Below are 24052 nucleotides of genomic sequence, written 5' to 3' on the forward strand. Positions count from 1 at the left end.
TGCTGGGCTTTTTGACTCACTGCACAATGAAGGTGAATTGGATCAGATGAATAAGTGATAGTCACTTATCATAGCCAAGGTAGAGGTTAAGCAGTAGGTAGACTTTTGGGACTCCCACATGTCTGCAGATGCTGATGTCTAGACATACACATGTGTGTTGTACTTCATAGGGACCTACAATAAATATTTTATTACTTTTTACTCTCTAGAACATTCTTAACAAGCAGGCTTTACAGAGGTGAATACAGTGGTTATTCAGTATTTGGTCAGACAAAAAAAAAACTCTTTTAAAAATGATTATAGGCTGGGCATGGTGAGTCACGCCTGTAATCCCTGTACTTTGGAAGGCCGAGGTGGGCAGATCACTTAAGGTCAGGAGTTCATAACCAGCCTGGCCAATGTGGTGAAACCCCGTCTCTACTAAAAATACAAAAATTAGCCAAGTGTGGTGGCGGGCACCTGTAATCTCAGCTACTCGGGAGGCTGAGGCAGGAGAATTGCTTGAACCTGGGAGGCAGAGGTTGCAGTGAGCCAAGATCACACCACTGCACTCCAACCTGGGCAACAGAGCGAGACTCTGTCTCAAAAAAAAAAAAAAAAAAAAATTACAGATGCATGTATTAGTCTGTTCTCACACTGCTAATAAAGACATACTAGAGACCAGGTAATTTATAAAAGAAAGAGGTTTCACTGACTCACAGTTTCTCCTGGCTGGGGAGGCCTCACAATCATAGTGGAAGAGCAAGGGACATCTTACATGGTGGCAGACAAGAAGATAACTTGTGCAGGGTAACTCCCCCTTATAAAAACATCAGATCTTGTGAGACTTATTCAGTATCATGAGAACAGCACAGGAAAGACCTGCCCCTGTGATTCAGTTACCTCCCACCAGCTCCCTCCCACAACAGGTGAGGATCGTGGGAGCTACAATTCAAGATGAGATTTGGGTGGGGACACAGACAAACCATTTCAGTGCAATAGCATGTCATGGGTTTTAAGTGGGTATTAGTACCAGAGAAAGCACTTGTCTCAAATAATGAAACTAAGCTCTTGGGTGTTGCCAGGAATTGGTTGACATTTTCTGCTTGGTTGGCCGTGGTCATTATCTTAGTCTATAATCCTGCTCTTTTCACATTCCCAATTGAAATGAGATGGCAGTGGAGATATTGATAACACTTATAAGTATAAAAATGCCTGTTACTCTCTACACTCTAAGGAAACCCCACAAAACTTACAAAATCACAGGTGAAAGGAGACTCCCCAGGTATCAATGACACTTTGCTCACGTAGAAAGCGTGTGCCAGGGAATGTCTGATCAAACCTAATTGTGGCTTATATTTCTGCATATTAACTTGCCACGGGTTAAGGGTATGAAATTGGAACCACCACCACCATCACCATGACCTTACCATCATCACTGTCACTTCCACCACCGCTACCACCACCACTATTACCACCATAGTTAGAGTTACTCTACCACCCAACTTCTGCAGATCAGTGTTGAAGTAAAATGCAAGTGTTTGTGGTGCTACAAAATGGCTTCTGAGGGTTCTCACACCATTGCCTATTAACTATTACCAAGACTTACTTACTGAGGTAGACTGGAGGGGCAGCATTTACTCAGAACTAAGGATTCGTGAACAGAAGTAGAAGACAAAGAGAAATTTTGAGATGAAACTGATGCTCTTGTAGTCAGTTGTTGCCTCCAACTCAGAAATACTTCTGTGGACATCGTGAACACGTCTATAGACCTATCAGAGGAAAGGAGAGCATAAGACATCTGAAAATCTTTCAAAATAAACTTTAAGTTGATAATGTAGAAACAGGAAGTTGCTCTCTTTAATGAGCACAGAATACCCGCATAGGCATTCCCTGTGGAAACAGCATGTTTAATGAGCATATAACACTACTCAGAGCCATGCAAATCCAGGATAAATTGGCAGATTTTGGAGGGGGAAATGAAAGTCGTATAGACATTTTAGGGATTGTTAAAGGCATTTGAAAATGTCTTGGAGATACCTGTGTATGTAGGAAATCATTGATAATTTTCTTAGCAGTGATAATTTTAGCATTGGTAATTTTCTTAGCTCATCGCTGCTACTTACTGAACCTACTCAGAATATTGGGGTATGCATGCTGAAGTTTTCCAGAATTAAGCAATCATTAATTCAACTATTTATTTCCAAATAGTTCAGCCAAAAAAAGCACATGTGGATATAGCAATGTTAATTGTTGAATCTAGGTGGAAGGTACATGGGTATTTTTTATACAGTTTTTCAACTTTTTTATTTGTGTGAACAATTTCAAAATAGTAACTTGGAGGAAGGAGGAAAAATCCTGAAAGAGGTGCATTAACTTTTGAAGTCTCTAGTTTCGAGACTAAAAAAGTTAATGAACCTCTATTATTATAGATAAATAAAAATTATAGCTGTAGAGGAGGAGGAGGAAACGGCTAATTCCTCAAAGAAGAAGCTGGCAGACAGAAGTGTCTAGATACACTATGCAAGACTAATGGGAAACATTTACTTCAGAAGTGCATTTAAACACTTGAGGATTAAATGACAAAAAATTATTAGTTTCTGTTTTTCATTTCTCTAATTTTATATTTATAATATTCAAAATATAGCTCTTCCACAGTCATAATTTTGTTGGAAAGCATGAAACAAGTTTTCAGTATTTAGAATTCCCAAATCAATGACATATAACTTGTTGTCAGATTTAAAACTACACTGTCATTGCCCAGTTAAAGTTGCCTTGACAAGTAAAGGTGAAAAATGAGTAAAAATGAACTCTCCTACACTTCTCTTTTTCAATGAGTAGATCTCACTCTTACAAAGTACAATTGCCTCTTTATTAGCCTGCTGATTAATCAGTTTGCATATTAACCACGGTTAAAGTGCAGTTGAGACCCAGGGTGATTAGTGTAGGCCTGCCACCTCTCCTTCTGGGGACCTGTGCTGGCTGAAGGCACCTGTGGAGGCCAGAGCTGGGGGAGGGGAGTGGGAGAGGTGGAGCCATCCCCACCCCCTGTTGAGCCTGAGTATTGATTAGTCCATAACCCGCTTAATTACCTCCTGGATAGTCAAGAGTAGACTCTTTTGTTACAGGTTATCGTGAACTTCCTATTCTTTTACCTTCCCTTTACTTCAGAAGTGCATTTAAACATTTTCTATTAGAATTAAGTGACAAAAAATCATTAGTTAATGTCTTTCATTCCTCTAACTCTGTATTCATAAATTTCAAAATGTAGCCTTTCCACAGCAATAATTTCAGAAAACATGAAAGAAGTCTGTTAGCCAAAAATCACCTGAAGATATGTTATGGAAAATGTATATGTAAATGAAATCATGTCTTGGATTTGTCAAAAGATCTTTCTATTTAAAGCAATGACTCAATCTGGACCACTTATGAGCATCTCTTGGAGAACTTTGGTGTATGGGGATATGTGTGTGGGGGGGGGGGAGGTGTGTGTGACAGAGTCTCGTTCTATCACTCAGGTTGGAGTGCAGTGGCGTGATCTCAGCTCACTGCAACCTCCGCCTCCTGGGTTCAAGTGATTCTTGTGCCTCAGCCTCCCTATTTGCTGGAATTACATGCGTGTGCCACCACGCCCGGCTAATTTTTGTATTTTTTAGTAGAGACGGAATTTTGCTATGTTGCCCAGGCTCGTCTCCAACTCTTGACCTCAAGTGATCCGCCCACCTTGTCCTTCCAAAGTGCTGGGATTACAGGTGTGAGCCACCATGCCCTGCCACCTGGAGAACTTTTAAAAAGACAGTTGCTTAGTTCCTGATTTCCTTGGCCTGTGTAGAGCCTGGGCATGCAATTCTAAATGCACCCAAGATTGAAAGCCACTGATTCATAGTCAGTGTTCTTCAGTGGGGGTGCACACTGGAATTACCTGTGACTCTTTTAAAAGCAAGCTGCCTGCAGAATCAGAATTTCCATGTCTGGGTTGTACCATTAGTTAGTAACTACCGATTTAAGGCAACTCTCACTGGAAGCTTGGTGTGTATTGGTCAATCAACATCTAATGTATTTGTTTTATAAGCTCAGATTTGTGTGTGTCAGATTGAGAGCAACACCTGTGCTTGGAAACATTCCTCTCCAAACAGGAGTTAATAAATAAAGAAAAGGGATGAGTCTAAACTGAAGCCTGATTGTCTGGGATGATTGTAATAGCATGGTGCTTTCATTTCTTCTGATGTAATTATTGAAAGCAACTGTCTGGTACAGCTTAATGTACTTAAGACACATTACTGTGTGTGATCCACATCAGACAGTGTTCATTACATAAATGGAATGCTATTCACTAGATGCCTTCAGTGTCAGGAGATATAATGGTGGTAACACTTATGGTGGTGGTGAAAACAGCTAATTTTGAGCTCCTATTATGTGCCTGGAACTATTCTAAGTGATTTAGCAGTATTAAGTTGTTTACAGTTCACAATATCGCTATGAAATAATTTGTTAACACCATTAAAATGATGAAGAGGCCGGGCACGGTGGCTCACACCTGTAATCCCAGCACTTTGGGAGGCCAAGGTGGGTGGATCATTTGAGGTCAGGAGTTTGAGACCAGCCTGGCCAACATGGTGAAACCCTGTCTCTACTAAATATACAAAATTTAGCTGAATGGTAGTGGTGCATGCCTGTAATCCCAGCTACTCGGGAGGCTGAGGTAGGAGAACCTCTTGAGCCTGGGAGGCAGAGGTTGCAGTGAGTCAAGATTGCGCCGCTGCACTCCAGTCTGGGCAAGATAGTGAGACCCTATCTCAAAAAAAGAAAAGAAAATGAAGAAACTGAGGCACAGACAGCTTGAGTAACTCACCCCCGGGGACACAACTTGTAAGTGGCAGAGTCACTGGCCATCTGGCTCCAGATTGCCTCATTTTATCTTGAACACTCTGCATCTGTATTGCTCAGTGCAAGAAAAAGGCCTGTAAGGAGTCCAGGTATTTTATAGTCTGTCCTCCGGGATCTTGTACTTGCTAGTATTCTTGATCGGGCCACAGAACCCCATCGTGATCTATTTTTTAGCATGAAAGATTATATTTAGACAGTGTTCTTCATTACATTTATTTCTAATCCTAATAAAGTCTTTTATTTATTCAATGTGCTTTAAAAAGAACTGATATAACGTATTCAGTAACAATTATAAAAAGTATGAAGAACTGGCTGGGCGTGGTGGCTCATGGCTGTAATTCAAGGACTTTGGGAGGCCAAGGTGGGCAGATCACATGGTCAGGAGATCGAGACCATCCTGGCTAACATGGTGAAACCCTGTCTCTACTAAAACTACAAAAAATTAACTGGGCGTCGTGGCACGTGCCTGTAATCCCAGCTACTTGGGAAGCCAAGGCAGCAGAACCGCTTGAACCCAGTAGGTGGAGGTTGCAGTGAGACGAGATCGCACCACTGCACTCCAGCCTGGGAGACCAAACGAGACTCTGTCTCAAAAAAAAAAGAACTAAAAATTATGGCATGGAAGGCATCATTACAGGAATGGAAATATATGACCTTCAGACAGATAAAAGGTAGAAGGCATGACATCAGTTTACAAATAGCAGGCTGGCCGGGCGCGGTGGCTCAAGCCTGTAATCCCAGCACTTTGGGAGGCCGAGACGGGCGGATCACGAGGTCAGGAGATCGAGACCATCCTGGCTAACACGGTGAAACCCCGTCTCTACTAAAAAATACAAAAAACTAGCCGGGTGAGGTGGCGGACACCTGTAGTCCCAGCTACTTGGGAGGCTGAGGCAGGAGAATGGTGTGAACTCGGGAGGCGGAGCTTGCAGTGAGCTAAGATCCAGCCACTGCACTTGCAGCCTGGGCGACAGAGCGAGACTCTGTCTCAAAAACAAACAAACAAAAAACAAATAGCAGGCTAACCAATTAATTTATCTTCCTTTAAATGACCCTAGAATTAGTTCTAAGACGGAAAGGTATGTATATACTGTAGGCAGAAGCATTTAGTTCAGTATGACTTTCTATAGAGTCGTTCAAAGACGGGAGAAGAGCAGAAGTCACCGATGTCGGTTGGTTTTCCCTGAGTACACCCATTTGGCTTTCCGCATATACCCATTTCCATGGCAGTGCCTGGATCTGGTGGCCAAATCCCTAACCCCTACCCATTTCTCAGCTAATGTTGTTTAGACAGGGCATAAGTCCCTCCTGTTCTGCAACACCGATACCCAAATCAGGCCGTTCAGAGCGTTCGTATCTCCTGGATTACAGCAGTTACTTTAGGATGAAAAGTGAAATCTGAGCCCAGTGAGACTCAAATTTGAGACTTTATCTAACCTTTTGGGAAAGAAAAACTCCACTGGGGTTCCTAAGCTATAAAGATGACATAAGCCCAAAGCTGCTGGGAGTAGAATGTGAAGACAAATGATTCCTACCATCATTTGAGCTGGATTCAACCAACCTTGAAGTTAGCACCATTCAGATTTTCTTGCCATATAAACCAGCAATTTAATTTCAATCTCCCCCATCCCTGGAAAGGGAGTATCTTAAACCAGTTCAGTTTGGCTTTCTGTCATTACTAATGTGCTTGCTGTTGGTGGTAATGAAACCTAGTAGGAGCAACCACATATCAATGGAAACATAAAAAGTCTAGCATCTTAAAGTGCCGTTCAACCTTGAGATTCTATTATTTTATGCTTTCTCTCTAAAATTAAATAAATCTAGTGTTAACAAAAGAAAAAGAAAATGAACTATGATTTAAGAGAATGCTATAAACTTGGGAATTTCTTTTTACTTTTCTTTTTCTTTTCTTTTCTTTTCTTTTTTTTTTTTTTTTTTGAGATAGAGTCTCACTCTGTCACCCAGGCTGAAGCGCAGTGGTGTGATCTCAGCTCACTGCAAACTCCGCCTCCCAGATTCAAGCAATTTTCATGCCTCAGCCTCCCCAGTAGCTGGGATTACAAGCACGCACCACCACACCTTGCTAATTTTTTTGTATTTTTAGTAGAGATGGAGTTTTACCATGTTGACCAGGCTGGTCTCAAACTTCTGGCCTCATGTGATCCGCCCACCTCTGCCTCCCAAAATGCTGAGATTACAGACATGAGCCACCACTCCTGGATAAACTTGGGTATTTCTAAACAAAAATTTTAGAAAGGAGCCCCTTGCCAGTTGATCACTCTAAATTGAACACCTTCCATTTCCTTACAGTTCTGTTGACTTCAGGACAGTGTATCTATGAGAAGAGAGGAATAGGACAGCTGTTTGGCCCTGCTCTCTCTCTGAGTAGATTTCTTTCTTCTGAAGACTTCCTTTTCAGACCAGATTTGCCTACATGGTTTGTTCCTGAGGGGACTAGTGGCAGGCCTTCAATAGTGACCGGTGTAGAAGGCTTAACTAGACTGTGATGTCAACAGTTGCACTGGCTGTTTGAATGCTGACTGTGGAGAACATTCTGTAAGTGATATTGGAGGCCTCATTATAGCCATCGTGTACAGGAAGGCTGCTGTCACATCTTCTACCCCATAACTCTTTGCATTTATCTCACAGCCAAGGATCCTGATTCCTTTGGATTGAACTTGGTCTTTTTTGAGGCTAAGGATGATTTCATATACATTTAGTCATATAATGTGTAATGTACAATTTGATATGTTAGCAAGTAGTGTGAAAATTGGAGAGTTCTTCAGAAGAAACTACCTGCTTGTATTTTCAAGATCTAGGCATTTTCAATTATCTCAGTAATACGAAGGGAGAAGAATACCTAACCCAAAAGGCTGCCTATGCTAACAGTCAGATTTTCCTCCTCTACCTCAACCCTATTCCACCCACACTCCCACCCCCATCTCCCACACCCATTGGCATATTAACCTTGCTATTTCTTTCATGTAAGCTAATTTCTAAGGGGGGGTGCTCAGAAATGTGCATGGTGGCAGAAGGTAGCCAGCCTCAGATTAAAGATTTGCTAGAGATAGTCCCCCTAGAAGATAAGCACATTTGACTGGTGACATTTAATATGCTGCTTTCTCTCTTCAAAGTGCTTTGCCAGCATTACTCAGGTGATCCATTCAACACTTCTCAAAGATTGGTCAGCAAGATTACAGATTTTTTTTTTTTTTAAGGCAGAGAGGTTGGTATTGTGACTTCCTTAAGGTAGTGCAGTTAGTTTTGATGTCTCAAACTGGGTGTTGACACACTCAGCTTCCACCCTGACCTTGATTCACTTTCTCTGTTCAAGTTCATAACCAGATTGTCTTGAAATCAATCCACTTTGAAAATTTAACATAGTTTCTTTATGTGCTATTCTCAAATAAAATAAGTCTTAAGAGTAATAAGAGTTGACTTCAAGAAAATAAATACTGTAAGGGAAAAAAGACCTGCTTTTTCTATTATAGTAGGCCTTTAATTTTTATTTTATTTTACTACTTGTGTCAGGTTTCCTTTTATGGAATCCATTTTGTAAAAGTGTTTCCATGTAGTTGTGCTGGATGTTTAAACCTGCTACTATCGATTTGGGTAGGAGTTTGCCTTTTCACTCAATATCCACTGCACATCACAATAATTATACTTAATACGGTACCTGCCACAATATTTTGTTAAATGCATCATCTCATTTCATGCTTTTGGCTACCTAATGGAATGGGTATTATGATTACCACTTTACAGACAAGGAGGCTAGGACTGTGAGGAGTGTTTAGCTTGTCCAGTTAAATAGCTTGTCCACAGCTATTAGGCGGTAGAGCTGAGAACGGACTGTAAATCTGATGGGTGCTTAAATCCATTCTCCTCCCGGCCGCTAGGCAATAGTGCCACTCTAATAAGCGAAGCATAGCAGATCTGAGTAAAGCGGATTAGCCATGAGAAGAATTGATGCGTAGACAAGTATTTTGCAAAGCAAAAACACTACTATTATTTTTGTTAATCCAGCAGGCAGCTCTGACTTCTCCCTGTGGTGTGAAAAGGATATGCTATCCTAAATATCTACATAGAAGGATGCAACATTACATAGACTTTGACGTATGTTTTCTTTTATCTCCATATCAACCATCCCCAATTTGAAAATGCAGAAATGAAGACTGAGAAAAGTTGAGAAATATAAGAAATAAATGATCTTCAATTATTAAAAATCTAGAGGTAGGCTGGGCACAGTGGCTCACGCCTGTAATCCCAGCACTTTGGGGAGGCTGAGGCAGGAGAATCACTTGAACCCAGAAGGCAGAGGTTGCAGTGAGCCAAGATAGATCGCGCCACTGCCCTTGAGCCTAGGCGACAGAGTGAGACTCTGCCTCAAAAAATAAAATAAATAAGTAAATATCTAGGGTATGAGATTAGCATCATCTATGTTTTTGTTTGCATGGTAATTTAGAATTTTCAAGTCATTTTCACATTACTTGGGCCATTACCTTCTCACAGTGAATCAGGGCAATTAATATTTTCTACCTGTCACCCTAATGCAGAAATGGAGGTTTAGTGAGTTTTCTGACTTGCCATTCACTGGGCTATGGAGTGACAGAGCCTGATTCAAACCCAAGTCATCTTATTGTTTGTGTGGGGAACTGACACTCTCATGGGTTCCCCTGCCTTGGCCCTGTCCAAGTTGTGGCCGAGAGTGAAGTTATCCCCGATAGCCCTTTACTTTCTGTGGCTCCCAGTCTGATTGTATCATCCAACTGTTGCTAAACTAAATTGTATTTACAGTCTTCCAGAATTGTTGCACTGAGTGTTGCATGTGACCTGTTACTGGGAGATTTGCTGGTTGCTGTTAACATTAGCCTGTCAAGGCCACCAGTTAATATGCAAGACCACCTTCCCCCATAGGTGGTAGAGCTGTTAAGATAAGGAAACTCGCAGAGTTAGTTCTGGTCCTTAACTCATGTCATCTAACACTGGAGGTTGACAGTCAGCAACCTAAAGAATTACTACTATTGGAGTTAATTGGATTTCCTTTTTTGTCTCTCTCTTGCAAACACTTTCTTGACCCTGCCTCTTTTCTTCCTTGCCTGGACAATTATTTCCAGACCTGGGCATTTGGGTGTGTCCTTGTTTGTAAGGCCAGTATGTACTTGTTCTCCTCTTTCCTCTGATGAATAGGACTAGTGAGAAACTATTTTTGGAAAGTATTAAGCTCTTGGAGACAGTGATATCATCATTAGTCAGGCTTTGGACTCTATTAAATAATGTGCATTTTCACTTTAATAATCCTTGACATCACTTCCAAAATGAAAAGTGATATGCTTATTCATATTATCTTTGGCATGGGAATAAAAATTATTAAAAATTCAATTGAATTTTTCTTTAACATAGTATTCTACTAAAGCCACCCAGTGCTAGGTGTTAACTTTGTATGGCCTGGTTTTTGAAGTCTCTCTAAACCTCAGTTTCCTCATCTGTCAAATGGCTCCATTACTCCCAGGGCTAATAGGTTCTGACAACTCAAACAAAAAAATGAATGTATAGGGCTAGGTCAGTCCTTGGCCGTTGAACTAATGCACAGTAAGTTGTGGTATTGCTGTTAACAAAGGAATGTAAATATTTTGAGTCAATAAATAAGACCTAGGCATTGATAAGATGCATTCTTAAATGGCTTCCATTGGTGTGATAAAAGCATCCTGTGTATATTACTACAATGCCCCAGTGCTGGGACTGGAATATTTTTATTTTTGCTGTTTTCCCCCATAAATGATCAGATTGTAACAAATGAGCTAATTAATATAAGTGAAAGTCCTTTGAAAAGTATGGAAGGCTTTACACATATAAGGAGACGTTATTATAATTCCATGCCAACGCCAGCACTGCATTAGTGCCAGACTTTGACGTATGTTTTCTTTTATCTCCATATCAACCATCCCCAATTTGAAAATGCAGAAACAAAGACTGAGAAAAGTTGAGTAATCTGCTAATGATCACAAAACCAGCAGGTGATGCTGGGGCATCTCTGAAGGAGCTTTCAATAAGTAAAGATAAAGAAAGGTCAATGGAAAAATATCTCCTTTATTCCTGATGGAGGCCAGGCGAGGACTAGCTTAGTGTCTAAGCCATGTCGGCCTGCTAACTGAACCCCTGAGATAGGCATACTCCCCTACCTGTTGACTGTGGTGCTGGCCCAGGCCAGGCATACTCTTTGCAAAAGTAGGCTTTGGAGAGAAGAGGAGGCTGCTCACTCTCTGTGCCCATAGATTGAAAACTGGATCTGAGCAGAACCTTCCCAGCTACCTTTCCCAAATCTGTCACTCAGATACATCACTTTAATTTCCAGGGCTAAAGTGAATATAAAGGGGCAGGGAGAGGCCCACAGTTACACAACTGAGTTGTCTTTTCAAACTGGAAAAATCGGGAGTGGGAAAGAAGTGTTTCCATTAACAAGAGGCAAAGGCAATTTCCAAATCTAAGTCTGTGACTCAACTTCAAAGCCAAGCTTTTCCATTAAGCCCAGGCAACACCCCTCCTTGCTGAGGAAACTTAAAAGTCGGGTCAAGTTCATCTTTAACCATCATCATATGTGGTATCCTATTTATTATTTTTATTTTAAATTTTTGTAAATACATAGTAGGTATATATATTTATGGGTGACGTGAGATATTTTTATACAGGCATGCAATGCATAATCACATCAGAGTAAATGGGGTATCCATCACCTCAAGCATTTGTCCTTTGTGCTACAAACAATCCGATTATGTACTTTTAGTTATTTTACAGTATACAATTAAATTTCTTTTGACTATAGTCACTCTGTTGTACTACCAAATACTAGGGTCTTATACTTTTTTTTTTTTTTTTTTTTTTTTAAAGAAAGGGTCTGGCCCTGTCACCCAGACTGGAGTGCAGTGGCACTACCTTGGCTCACTGCAACCTCTACCTCCCAGCTCAAGCCATCCTCCCTCCTTAGCCTTCCAAGTAGCTGGGACTACAGGCACACACCACCACGCTTGGCTCTTTTTTGTAATTTTTATAGAGATGGGATTTTGCTATGTTGCCCAGGCTGGTCTTAAACTCCTGAGCTCAAGTCATCCACCCACCTTGGCCTCCCAAAGTGCTAGGATTACAGACATGAGCCATGCACCCTGCCTTTATTCATTCTTTCTGTTTTGTTTGTTTGTACATTTTAACCATTCCCACTACCCTCCACCCCCCGCACTCCCTTACTACCCTTCCTAGCCTCTGGTAACAATCTTTCTACTTTCTATCTCCATGAACTCAATTATTTTAATTTTTAGCTCTTACAAAGAAGTGAGAACATGAGAAATTTGTCTTTCTGTGCCCAGCTTATGCTAACATAATTACCTCCAGTTCCATCCATGTTGTTGCAAATGACAGCCTCTCATTCTTTTTTATGGCTGGACAGTATTCCATTGTGTATACATACCCCATTGTGTATGTATTTTCTATTTCTACTCATCTGTGGATGGACACTTAGGTTGCTTCCAAATCTTGGCTGTTGTGAATAGTGCTGCAATAAATATGGGAGTGCAGATGTCTCTTTGATATACTTCTTTTCTTTTGGATATATACCTAGCAGTGGGCTTACTGGATAGCATGGTAGCTCTATTTTCAGTTTTTTGAGGAACCTCCAGACTGCTCTCTGTGGTGGTTGCATTCCCACCAACAGTGTAAGAGGGTTCCCTTTTCTCCAAATCCTGGTTAGAATTTGTTATTGCCTAACTTCTGGATAAAAGCTATTTTAACTAGGGTGAGATTATATCTCATTATGGTTTTGATTTAAATTTCTCTGATGAGCAGTGATGTTGGGGACTTTTTCACATACCTGTTTGCCATTTTTATGTCTCCTTTTGAGAAATATCTATTCAGGTCTTTTGCCCATTATTATTAGATTTTTTTTTTCCTAGAGAGTTGTTTGAGCTCCTTATATATTCTGGTTATTAATCCCTCGTCAGATGGATAGTTTGTCAATACATTCTCCCATTCTCTGGGTTGTCTCTTCACTTTGCTGATTGTTTCTTTTGCTGTGCAGAAGCTTTTCAGCTTGATGTGATCCCATTTGTCTATTTTCGCTTTGGTTGTCTGTGCTTGTGGGGTATTACTGAAGAAATTTTTGCACAGTTCAATGTCCTGGAGAGTTTCCCTAATGTGTGTTTTTTTTTTTTAATAGTTTCATAGTTTGAGGTCTTAGATTTAAGTCTTCAATTCATTTTGATTTGATTTTTGTATATGGCGAGAGATAGGGACCTAGTTTCATTCTGTTACATATGGCTATCTAATTTTCCCAGCATCATTTATTGAAGAGACTATTATTCCTCCAATGTACATTCTTAGCACCTTTGTCAAAAATCAGTTCACTGTAGATGTGTGGATTTATATCTGGGTTCTATATTCTGTTCCACTGATCTTTGTGTCTGATTTTTTCCTAGCACCATGCTGTTTTGGTGACTATATCTCTGTAGTATAATTTAAAGTCAGATAATGTGATTCTTCCAGTTTTGTTCTTTTCACTTAGGATAGCTTTGGCTGTTCTGAGTCTTTTGTAGTTCCACATATATTTTAGGATTTTTTTTTTTTAATTTCTGTGAAGAATATCATTATTTTGATAGAGATTGCATTGAATCCATAGATTGCTTTGGGCAGTGTGAACATACTGTTAAGTATTTAACAATATTCATTCTCCCAATCTATGAACATGGAATATCTGTTAATCACTTTATTTCTTTTTATTTATTTATTTATTTATTTGTAATTTTTTTGAGATGAAGTCTCGCTCTATTGCCCAGGCTAGAGTGCAATGGCACGATCTCGGCTCACTGCAACTTCTGCATCCTGGGTTCGAGTGATTCTCCTGTCTCAGTCTCCCGAGTAGCTGGGATTACAGGTGCATGCCACCATACCTGTCTGATTTTCTTTTTGAATTTTTAGTAGAGATGGGGTTTCACCATATTGGACAGGTTGATCTTGAACTCCTGACCTGAAGTGATCCACCCGCCTCAGCCTCCGAAAGTGTTGGGATTATAGGCATGAGACACCACCACACCAAGCCCTGTTAATCATTTTAAATGTCTATTTGTTCAGTAATTAAATAAAAGCAAAGTTTTTTGCTAGTACTGTGGTGCTATGCACAGTAACATGTCAGAACGAATGTAAGTGAATAGTTGAAATTTTATATTTCGGTTTTGAGTAGATTCTAACCTGTAGGAGTAAGTCTTTGCAGACAGGTAGCATGGAAATGAAATACGAATTCCGTATCTATGTAGAAAACCATAGGTTCCATTGAATTGCTTCATTTTATAGCTAGATGGATGCTCCGTAGGAAGAGTATTTTGTTTGCCTGTATTTAGGTTATTAAACTTGAGTTATGTCTGTTCATAAACCTGAGCAAACCTCTCTGAAAACACAAAACTCAGAAGAGAAAGTACTAAGGTACCTAAAAACATAGTTAAGTGTTACTATCTGGGACAAATATTGGGACATATAGCTCAAAATAATATAGCTCATTGTTTTGATCAGGTATGAGATTTGTTCGTGTTACAACAAAGCTTCAATGAGTGGCAGAGTTGCAAGAGTAGAGAAGTTAAGAAAGGACTCAGAGGGATGTGGAATCCATGTCCTGGCACACTCTGGCTTTGATAAATATTACATGATTGCAGTGATACCTTTTTGTGAGATATAATTCATTGTTTCAATAATTAATGGCACCAGTACATGTTTCTAAGAGTACCAAAGGTAAATAATTTACTGTAATTACCAAAGAGGAATGATATTATTTATTTATGAGAACTTTTTTTAAAAAAAAGAACCTTTGTGAAAAATAACCTTAGGCTCCCCAGTGTAGGAACTGTAGCTTGCCCTCCACTCCACTCATGCCAAAAAAATTAAAGGAACATCACTACTTTGTATTAAGTATTTTGCCCTACTCTGAAGGTTTGTTGGTTTGGTTCTCCAAAAGTCAGTATAAGTTGTTGTTAAATAAGGCCAGACTGAAGCCAACACCTCATCTTTGGTTAACCCATATAGAATTTGAGAACTTTCCTAAATGGTTTATTGCCTTTGGCAGGTTAGAATCTTGGTTTCTTGGATTCTTGTTAGAAGCTTAATTGCACACCCATTCACTAGATTGTCCTTGCTCATTAAATGCAGATAAAGCTGTTCCTCATTCATTTTTGCATTTTCCTAGGACGAGGGTGAGATAGTGACTTGCATATAATTGCTCTACAAATTTATTTTTCAGTTTGACTTCAGGGCTATTTTTTTTAAATCTGTGTAATTCAGAGTAAGTTTTTAAATTTAGATTTTATTATTACCAAAGTTATGCAATTAAATAAAAAGCCATATCATTCTACAAGACACACTTGTTAGGAAGAAACATAATCCCCATATACACCTTCAGTCCCCAATTTCTCCTTTCCAGAGATAAGTGCTTGGAATAATTTTTGATGACTCTTATGATGTGCTTGCATATCTCTAAATACTACATGTATATTGTTCTTGTTGATTTTTCTCCACTTCAGGAATGATTTATTGACTTCCCCAAATGAAAGCTGAAGCTTTAATTTTTTCCCACACTTTTCCTCCCCAACCATGCACACTTTGTATCTTCTCATTTCCCCAAACAGTTGTAATTTATTTTGCTTATAGCTGTATTTGATGCTTATCTTGTTATGCCTATGTAAATGTTACATATGTGGCTTATATTGTGATTGCTTTTTCTTTCTTTCTTTTTTTTTTTTTTTTTTTTTTGAGAGAGTCTTGCTTTGTCACCCAGGCTGGAGTGCAGTGGCGCAATCTCAGCTCACTGCAACCTCCACCTCCCAGGTTCAGGCGATTCTCCTGCCTCAGCTTCCCGAGTAACTGGGATTACAGGTGCATGCCACCAATCCCAGCTAATTTTTTGTATTTTTAGTAGAGAAGGGGTTTCACCATGTTGGCCAGACTGGTCTCAAACTCCTGACTTCAAGTGATCTACCCACCTCAGCCTCCCAAATTGCTGGGATTACAGTCATAAGCCACCGCGCCTGACCTGATTGCTTTTTCTTTCCAGCACAATATTTTATTTTCCCTGGGGTTTTTTCACTTGCTTGATGTCCTCTGTGCATATCAATAGTCCAACCCCAAAACTCTCCCCAAGGTGTACATATCTCTCAATATGTTCACATTCATTAGGTGATCTATCTGTCTTGTCTACTTACCTCATCTTGCTTAGAGCTTTCTTCCTTGTCATATTCCTTGTAGGTCCACTGCACACAGATGTGCTCTTGGGGTCTTCCTTCATCATAACCATGAAAATTCCCTTTGATTTCTCTTGTGTTGGAGTCCATGACCTCCTTTTTCTTGGGTTAGTCCTTCATTTTGGCGGAGTACATCTTCCAGTAGTTTCCTCAGAGAGTGCACCAAAAAAATGTTTTTTAAGGTTTTATATATCTGGAAATATCTGTCTAGTTCATGCTTGTTTTTAGTTTAGCTGGTTATAGAATTCTGACTTGAAGTCATTTCCTGTCAGAATGTTGAAGGAATTGCTCCATTGCCTTTTACCTTCACGTTTTGCTGTTAAAAGTCTGATACAGGCCCTCCATCTGTGACCATTTTTTCTCTGCATGTTTATAGACTCTGTCTTTGTCTCCACATTCGGAAATGTTACAATGATGTACCATAATGGGTTCTGTATTCACAGTGCTGGTCACTCACTGGGTCATTTGACTCTGGCAAACTCTGTCTTCAGCTCTGGAAAAGTTTCTTAAATTGTTTCCTTAATTTATTTTCCTTTGTTCACAATTTTTTTTTTCTTTCTAGAACTTCTTTTCTTTAGACTGAGGAGGAGGATTTGAACCTCCTGAACTTATCTTTTGCTTTCTTGTATTTTCTCTCCTGTTTTCTAGAGTTAAAAATTTCTCTATACTTTCTAGGGTTTTTTCAATATATTTGTTGCTTTCTAAGAGTTATTTTTCCCTGAATGTCTCTTTTTTTTAAAATAAGTAGTCTATTGTTTCATGGGTGTAAAAATATCTCATCTCTCTCTAGATAATAATGAATAATTTTGTTTTCTTCTCCCTGAAAAGCCTGTTTCCTCCAATTTGCTTTCCTTCTGTTTGCTTGTTTGTTTTGTTTTTATACTAGATGCTTTTCTCAACTGTCTAGTGACTGACAACTGTCTACTCATTAATAAGCTCATTGGAAGCTCTCTATATCTTGTGGAGGTTGTTATCCGTGATTTCCACTGAAGTAATAAGCCAGAACATTTCACTGGGAAATTCCAGTGGGCAGGTCAGAATCCTCAGAGACTTCCCATTTTTCTGCCTAGAACTCTGTCCCTAACTGTGTCTGGGAGACCAGTAAAGGAAGGCTGGGAGTCTGAATATTCAGTATACAATCCCCATTTTCAGTATGGTGCCTCTAGCCTTCTAGTCTCCCGCCTTTAGTCTTCTGCTAGGGTTGGTGGTAGTGATGGCAGGGGATCATTATTTGACAACTGAGGGGATTATGGAAGTCAAATCACTTTTTAAAGATAATTCTGGCCAATCTTGTTTCTCTGCTGATGTGTTTTCTCTTATTCTCTCTGTCCTTTCTGTGTGTGTATTTTTAAATATGTGACTGTCATTTTACTGAGGTTTCAGTAGGAAGCAGATTAGCGGGGAACTGTGGGCTAAAACCTTTTATCAGATTTGGTACATTCTTAGCCATTATCTTTTCAAATACAGCTTCTACTTTATTCTCTTCTTCTCTTCTATTTCTAAGGGTCCAATTTACACTTATGTTAAAATCTCTCAGTGTTCCATGTCTTGTACTGTTTTCTATTTTTTTTTTAACCTATCCTTCATTTTGTATATTTTTCCATTTAGGGCTCTAACTTAACCCTCTTTTATATTGTGTCTAAGTCAAGAACTGACATTGTATTTAGCACTGAACCGATGCCCGTTGGATTGCTTCTTATGTATATTCTAGTGTTCTATCCCTTTTAATTTATTTTCTCTATCTTTCCCTGTGTTTTTGTAAACATACTAATCATAGTTATTATAAAGCACTTATTAGCTTACCTCAGAATCTGGATGGCCTAGGAGTCTGTTTATAGTGTCTATCTAGCTTGGTTTGGTTTTATTTCATTTTTCTGTTTTTATCCACCTACTCTGACCATGCTTGGCAATTTTTCACTTTATGCTAGACATGGTGTATAAAAAGTTGTGGACACACTAGACATGGTGTATAAAAAATTGTGGACACACCCAAAGGTGATATATTCCTCCACAGAATGTTTGCCCTCCCTCTGCTAGGCAAATAGAATAGTAAATTTTAATTCAGTAAAGATTTTGCTGAAATGAGGCTGGTCTGCAGCCCTGGTGAAAGCTCACACTACCTCTGTTTTCCCTCCAGCTCACCAGCCTCCTTATTTAAAATTGTGGTATGATCTTCAAATCTCTTCCCATTTTAAGTTCTAAACGTTTAGGTCATTTTCTTATTAACTGCCAAAAATCTCCATTGCGCTCTTCAGAGATATTTCTGGTTAGGTTTTGAGCTTCCTGTTGTGCACAGCTTCAGAATTCAGCACATGTTCTTAGCAGGAAACTGTAGCATGCTTGAGGCCACCCAAATATCCACCAAAACTCTCCTGGCTTTTGTATTCAATAACAGTGATCCCTGTAGGTTAAAAGTACAAATCTGTTTGCCCTGGTAACTGACAAAAGCCTGTAAGTTAAAAATGGGCAACAGAAAGTCAACTCAACTCCTGAAGATGTTCCCCCTCCCAGAGTTTGGTAGTTCTTTTAGTTCTTGATGCTTCAGCCGCGCTCTCTGCTGCATTCCGATACAATTTCTGTATTTTATCTGGCTTACTTGGCAGAAGCACTAGGTTGCTACTAGCTACTCTGCCCCATTTGGAACCAGAAGTCATCAAGATTGAATTTTTCATTTTTTATTTTGAGAAATGAGAAAAAAAATTACAGTTGTTACAGGATTAATTTGGAGACATGTTGAAGTGCTTAAAATCATAGTTGGAGTTAGTTCTATGATATTTCTTTGCCATGTCAGTTACCCAGGGAGCTTTCTTAAAAGATTAAAATAAAACAAGATGTCAATAGACTTTATTTTCTAACATTACGATACTCAGATTTCAATGTATTTCTATAGAGGAAAATTTAAAAATTATTTATGTTGAATGTAAGTCTACCCGGAATTAGAGGAATACGGATATATTTTATATGTGTAGAGAAACCAGTCTTGTATGGTTTTTTGATGTAATTTAATTTACCATTTTATTTTTCAGCATCTAACATTCACAAGGGAATTTGATTCAGATTCTCTTAGACATTACAGCTGGGCTGCAGACACTTTAGACAATGTCAATCTTGTTTCAAGCCCCATTCATTCTGGGTAAGTAACCTAAATGTCACTTTTCATTATCCTACTACATGAACAGTGCATTTATTATTTACAGTTATAAATTCACATCAACAAGCTTCATATATATGAATATATTCATGTATGAAATGTATATTCATTAGTATATGTGAAACATATTTGTAAATCATTATTAAATTTTCTTTCTAGGTAATTCTGTATGAGTTTTTTTGAGAAAAATTTAATTTTGTTAGAAAAAATAATGAAATTATTGATACAACAAACTTTCCTGGCTATCCTAATCTTCTAGGTCTTTACTTTTCCTTTTCAGAAAATTTCCTTTTTAAATTTTTTAAAATTTGAAACATAGTGATTTTTCTCCGTTTTACTTTTCTATTCAAAAGAAATTTTTCTAGGTGTCTGATTTTTCTTTCCAATAGAAAATTAAATATGTAAGTATGCCTGTTAATTTACCTTAACTGACTTTTGTGCTTCCCTTAATGATAGAAGAATTTCTCTGAAATATTTAGTGGTGGTTTTTGTTTTTGACTAGGTCTGGCTCTGTCGGCCAGGCTGGAGTGCAGTGGTGCAGTCTTGGCTTACTGCAACCTCTACCTCCTGGGCTCAAGCTATTCTCCCATCTCAGCTTCCTGAGTAGTTGGGACCACAGGTGCGCACCACCATGCTCGGATAATTTTTGTATTTTTTCATAGAGATGAAGTCTCACCATGTTGCCTACGCTGTTCTCAAACTCCTGAGCTTAAGCAATCTGCCCGCCTTTGCCTCCCAAACTGCTGGGATCACAGGCCTGAGCCACCACACCCAGCAAATATTTAGTTTTTAAATGAGCAGTAAGCTCTGGTATTGTCATTTTTTTCTCATATGATACAGGTCTTTGATTTGACAAATGATTTGTTTTCTGTGATTTTCCTTTTAAAAGAATATATAAATTTGAACTTTCAAGTTGGTGCCTTCTGCATTTCTGAAATAAAATTACAATTAAGTTGTATTAATTTGTAATTAGAAAAAAAGAAATGAGTAAAAAGAATAAAGATATTTACTTACAAAAAAACCATTTTTTTTTTTTTTACATGAGGAGACAGCCTCCTCATGCTGCCTCCCTGGTCAGTAGAATTTGAGGCAGGAGGCTAAAAGGGGACCTGCTTTAGTTACTGAATTAATAAATTAGTGTATCTTTAGATACTGGATTCTTCATCTTTGGGTAACTCAAATTTGGGATAATTGACATCCATATAAGTAGAATCAAAATAATTCATTAAAATGATGAATATCTCAAAGTATTTTTGCCTTTGAAATTGGCATTTAGGCCATAAGTTATTTGTGGTCAAGGACAAGGGCAGATTATTTTGGAATTAAATAAATTAACAATAATTAATATTCATGAAGTGCTTCATATATTATATGAAATATTTGCTGCTGCTCCTAATTAAAATAAATTGTAATAGCTAACGTTTACTAACTTCTTGTCATGTGCCTGGCATTGTGCTAAATCTTTTACATGTGTTGTCTCATTTATATTTACTTGAACCTTATAATGATACTGTGAGATACATATTACTCATCCTCATTTTACTAATACAAAATCAGACTCAGGAATGCTTCAGGTTAAAGTATAGTTATAGATTTTGGCTTTGTAATACTACGATTCTGAGAAACAGATCAATATCATTCAAATGGGAATAATTGACATGAAAGTGCTTCATAAATTATAAACTTTATGGTGGCTTTTGAGTTATTAACATTGCATTTCTTCAACTCAATTAGAAAAACCTTGAATTATTATAATTTTAAACTGCTAAAAATATTTACATAATTTATATTCGATGCATATCAGTCTAATGTTAGAAAAGCAAAAAAAAAAATCGGATTCAAGAAGGAAAATATACAACATTTGGGATACATTCAGGGAGCAAACATGTTGAGTTTTTTGAATCACGCTTGATGAATTGCCACCATATTTCAAAGACTCGAAACCATCACTTTGTATTCTCTACAAATCAAAGACAAGGTACTAGGGCTTAATTTAGTAAACTGAGAAGTTGAAGAAACATGATAATAAAATCAGAAATGAACTTTCCCATACATTAAAAACAATGAAGTATTTGAGTATGCAAGTTATCTCCCCTTCACCTTGAACGTTATTGAAGACAACAGAGACAATAGACACGTGCAGGAAAGCAAAAGTAATGGCATCAGGTGTGGGCTTATTGGAAAAGGAAAATATAGACCTGGTGTAGACTTAGAAATATTTCACTGATGCCAGATCCTTGCAGTTTATGCACCTACGTAAGGCAGATATTTTTCTAGGTTGTCCCACAAATGCCAAATGCCAAATACCCTGGTTTCATTTTCTGATGGTTTTTATTTTTCCTTTGCTTGTCATTGACATTTTCTGTTGCTTGCTTCTAATTATATTACATTAATTTTTCCCATTTGCTTTCTAAATTATTTTGCAGCTATTCTTCTCCACTTCCTCAGTATGATTCAAGGTGATAACTGTGTCCTTTATGTGAACCATCCTTTTTGTATTTTTAATTTATGTGAATTTTTCCCATAATTAGATCGTGTCAATGTCTGTAGTATATCAGCATTTGTCATCCTGCTGTTCCTAAAACTAGAAACATTCATGTATTAGTTTTAGGATCATTTGTAGAATTTGTGCTATGTTTAAATATTAATAAGATACAAATATTATTACATATTACCTTTTAATTTGTTCTAGAAGTTATATTGCATGACTTTTTTACACGGAATATGTAAGACGGGTTTGTAAAACAAATCACTGTATTTTATAATGTTATTAAATAATAGGACCCATGTCCTGTTTAATGAATAGTACCACTTTTCCTCAGTCTGTTGACTCCATGAAGTTGAGAACCTCAGAACAATAAATGGTTGCTGATGAGCCCCAGCCATGCACTGTGTGCTATACAGAATACAGAGAAAGAGACGCTTCCAGTTTGTTGTTAATATCATCTTAACTAGTGTTTTTTCCATTGGTTCTGATATTCTTTACAGCTGAGCTATTTTTATTTTAATTCTGATAAACTGTACCTTCAGTCCGCTCAGCTCCAATCAGCTATCTACCTATCTATCCACCCATCAGTCAATTAGTATTAGTAACCAAGTCTCACCTACACAGTTTCTAAGCAAAATAGTTTTTTTCATTGATTTATTCAGTAAATATTTATCGTGTCCCTATTTTGTGCTAGAATTGTGCTTGGCTCTGCAGGTCAAGCGGTGAACAAGACAGACCCAATCAGAATTACTATCTAAATTGTTGAGACTCAGCGGTTGCCAGGGCAAATATTCCCCTCTCAGTGGAAACACTCCAGTGTGTGTGTATGTGTGTACTGACACAACAGAATCTTCAAGCCCAAAATTTGTCGTGAATCGTTTTAAATCCATTCTGTTACTGTTATTCCTAATGAAAAATTGATTTTGTAGTTACAACTACTAAATGCAGGGAATGATTCGATTTTGTCTTATAATATTGCCATATTGCCTTGTTACTGAATAAAAGTAGTTGTTAAATATACATATGTCTAAGAAAATGTGGGCAGCCCAGAGCAATTTCAGGTGAGCCTCATGTCTTTTAGCATTGGTAACAATTCATCCCAATACTTGTACAAGTGAACAAGTATCTTTTTCTTTGACTAGGGAGGAGTGATTTTTGTTTTATTTTTATTTTTGAGAGAGTCAGTGTTTTCCCCTTTAACTTGATTAGCATAGTGGTCCCAATCTCCCAAAATCAATAGAATGTTATAAAAGACATAAATTAATTCAGACCAAAATGGTTAAATCCAAAACGAGCAAAAGGGTGTAAAGATGAATCCACCTTACTGATGAGGAGAGTTGGTTCTAGGAATCTGATAGGCTGAAAAATGATCTCCAGCCCATTGCCTCTCCCTGTGGGGATCACAGGCCAGTTGGCTTGAAAAGGTCACTCTTTCAAGGTCAAGAGGTATTCTTCTTCAGAAGAGGGTCCCCAGCTAGGAAGTCCATGCAAGGTCTTAAATTCTGTTTGCAGGATGTTAGCATTGTTTTTAGAGGAAAAAATAGTAAAGAATTTTGATGGATGGGATTTTTTTTTCCAAAAACACTTAAGAATTCAGACAATTTTCCAGTTATCACCATTTTGTACTGTGCTAGTAATCTATATTTTCATATGTGGAAACTAGAATACAGGGATATATTTGTGTTCCGCTATCTCACCTTAACTCTTCCACACATTGGACTCACCGATTGATGTTTACTTATAACTCTGTGATAGTAACTGTGTTAAAAGTCTGTGATGATGAGAGTGGAACCGTGCATACGTGATAGAAGACAGTGATTCCAATATGCTTCTACCCAAATATAACAGTTAATTTCTTTACACTGCCATACCTATCAATACATGCAGACTGTTTTTCCTTATTAGCTTTAATAAAAGGCCAATGACAGAATTATATAATTTAGAGCCACTTTCTAAAAGTCTAAGTTCCATTTTTTAATTGTTGTATAAAATATTCAAATGTAGGTTATTTCAGACAGCTTTTAAGCCCGTATTTATACTGAAAACATTTAATCCCTTTCCATCAAAATCACCTTAGCAAATCTAGTCATCTCCTGCTTTTACTATATTCTGCTTTATCATAGTAAAAATTAGTGTTGGTATGATTAAATATACATTCATTTTATGAGTCATAAATGTCAAGACATACTGTGGAGTTTCATCTTACTTGTAGGAAACCATATGGCAGCATATGGCAAAAACCACTCATAGTTAAAATGACCTTTGAATATAAAGACCACA

The 24052-nt window shown here is 38.1% G+C and overlaps 1 protein-coding gene across 8 annotated transcripts in view; it reads left to right on the forward strand.

Annotated features, from left to right (window-relative positions):
* The window catches only part of ANK3 (ankyrin 3), a 701075-nt gene that overhangs the window by 596033 nt on the left and 80990 nt on the right, over positions 1-24052 (forward strand). For all 8 annotated transcript variants that reach the window (XM_015147572.3, XM_077946716.1, XM_077946715.1 and 5 more), the window contains one exon: positions 19160-19266. In XM_015147572.3, coding sequence (XP_015003058.2) covers positions 19160-19266 — 107 coding nt within the window. The remainder of the gene's footprint in view (positions 1-19159; positions 19267-24052) is intronic.

This window comes from Macaca mulatta, chromosome 9 (assembly GCF_049350105.2).
Source record: "Macaca mulatta isolate MMU2019108-1 chromosome 9, T2T-MMU8v2.0, whole genome shotgun sequence".
Taxonomy (NCBI): Eukaryota; Metazoa; Chordata; class Mammalia; order Primates; family Cercopithecidae; genus Macaca; species Macaca mulatta.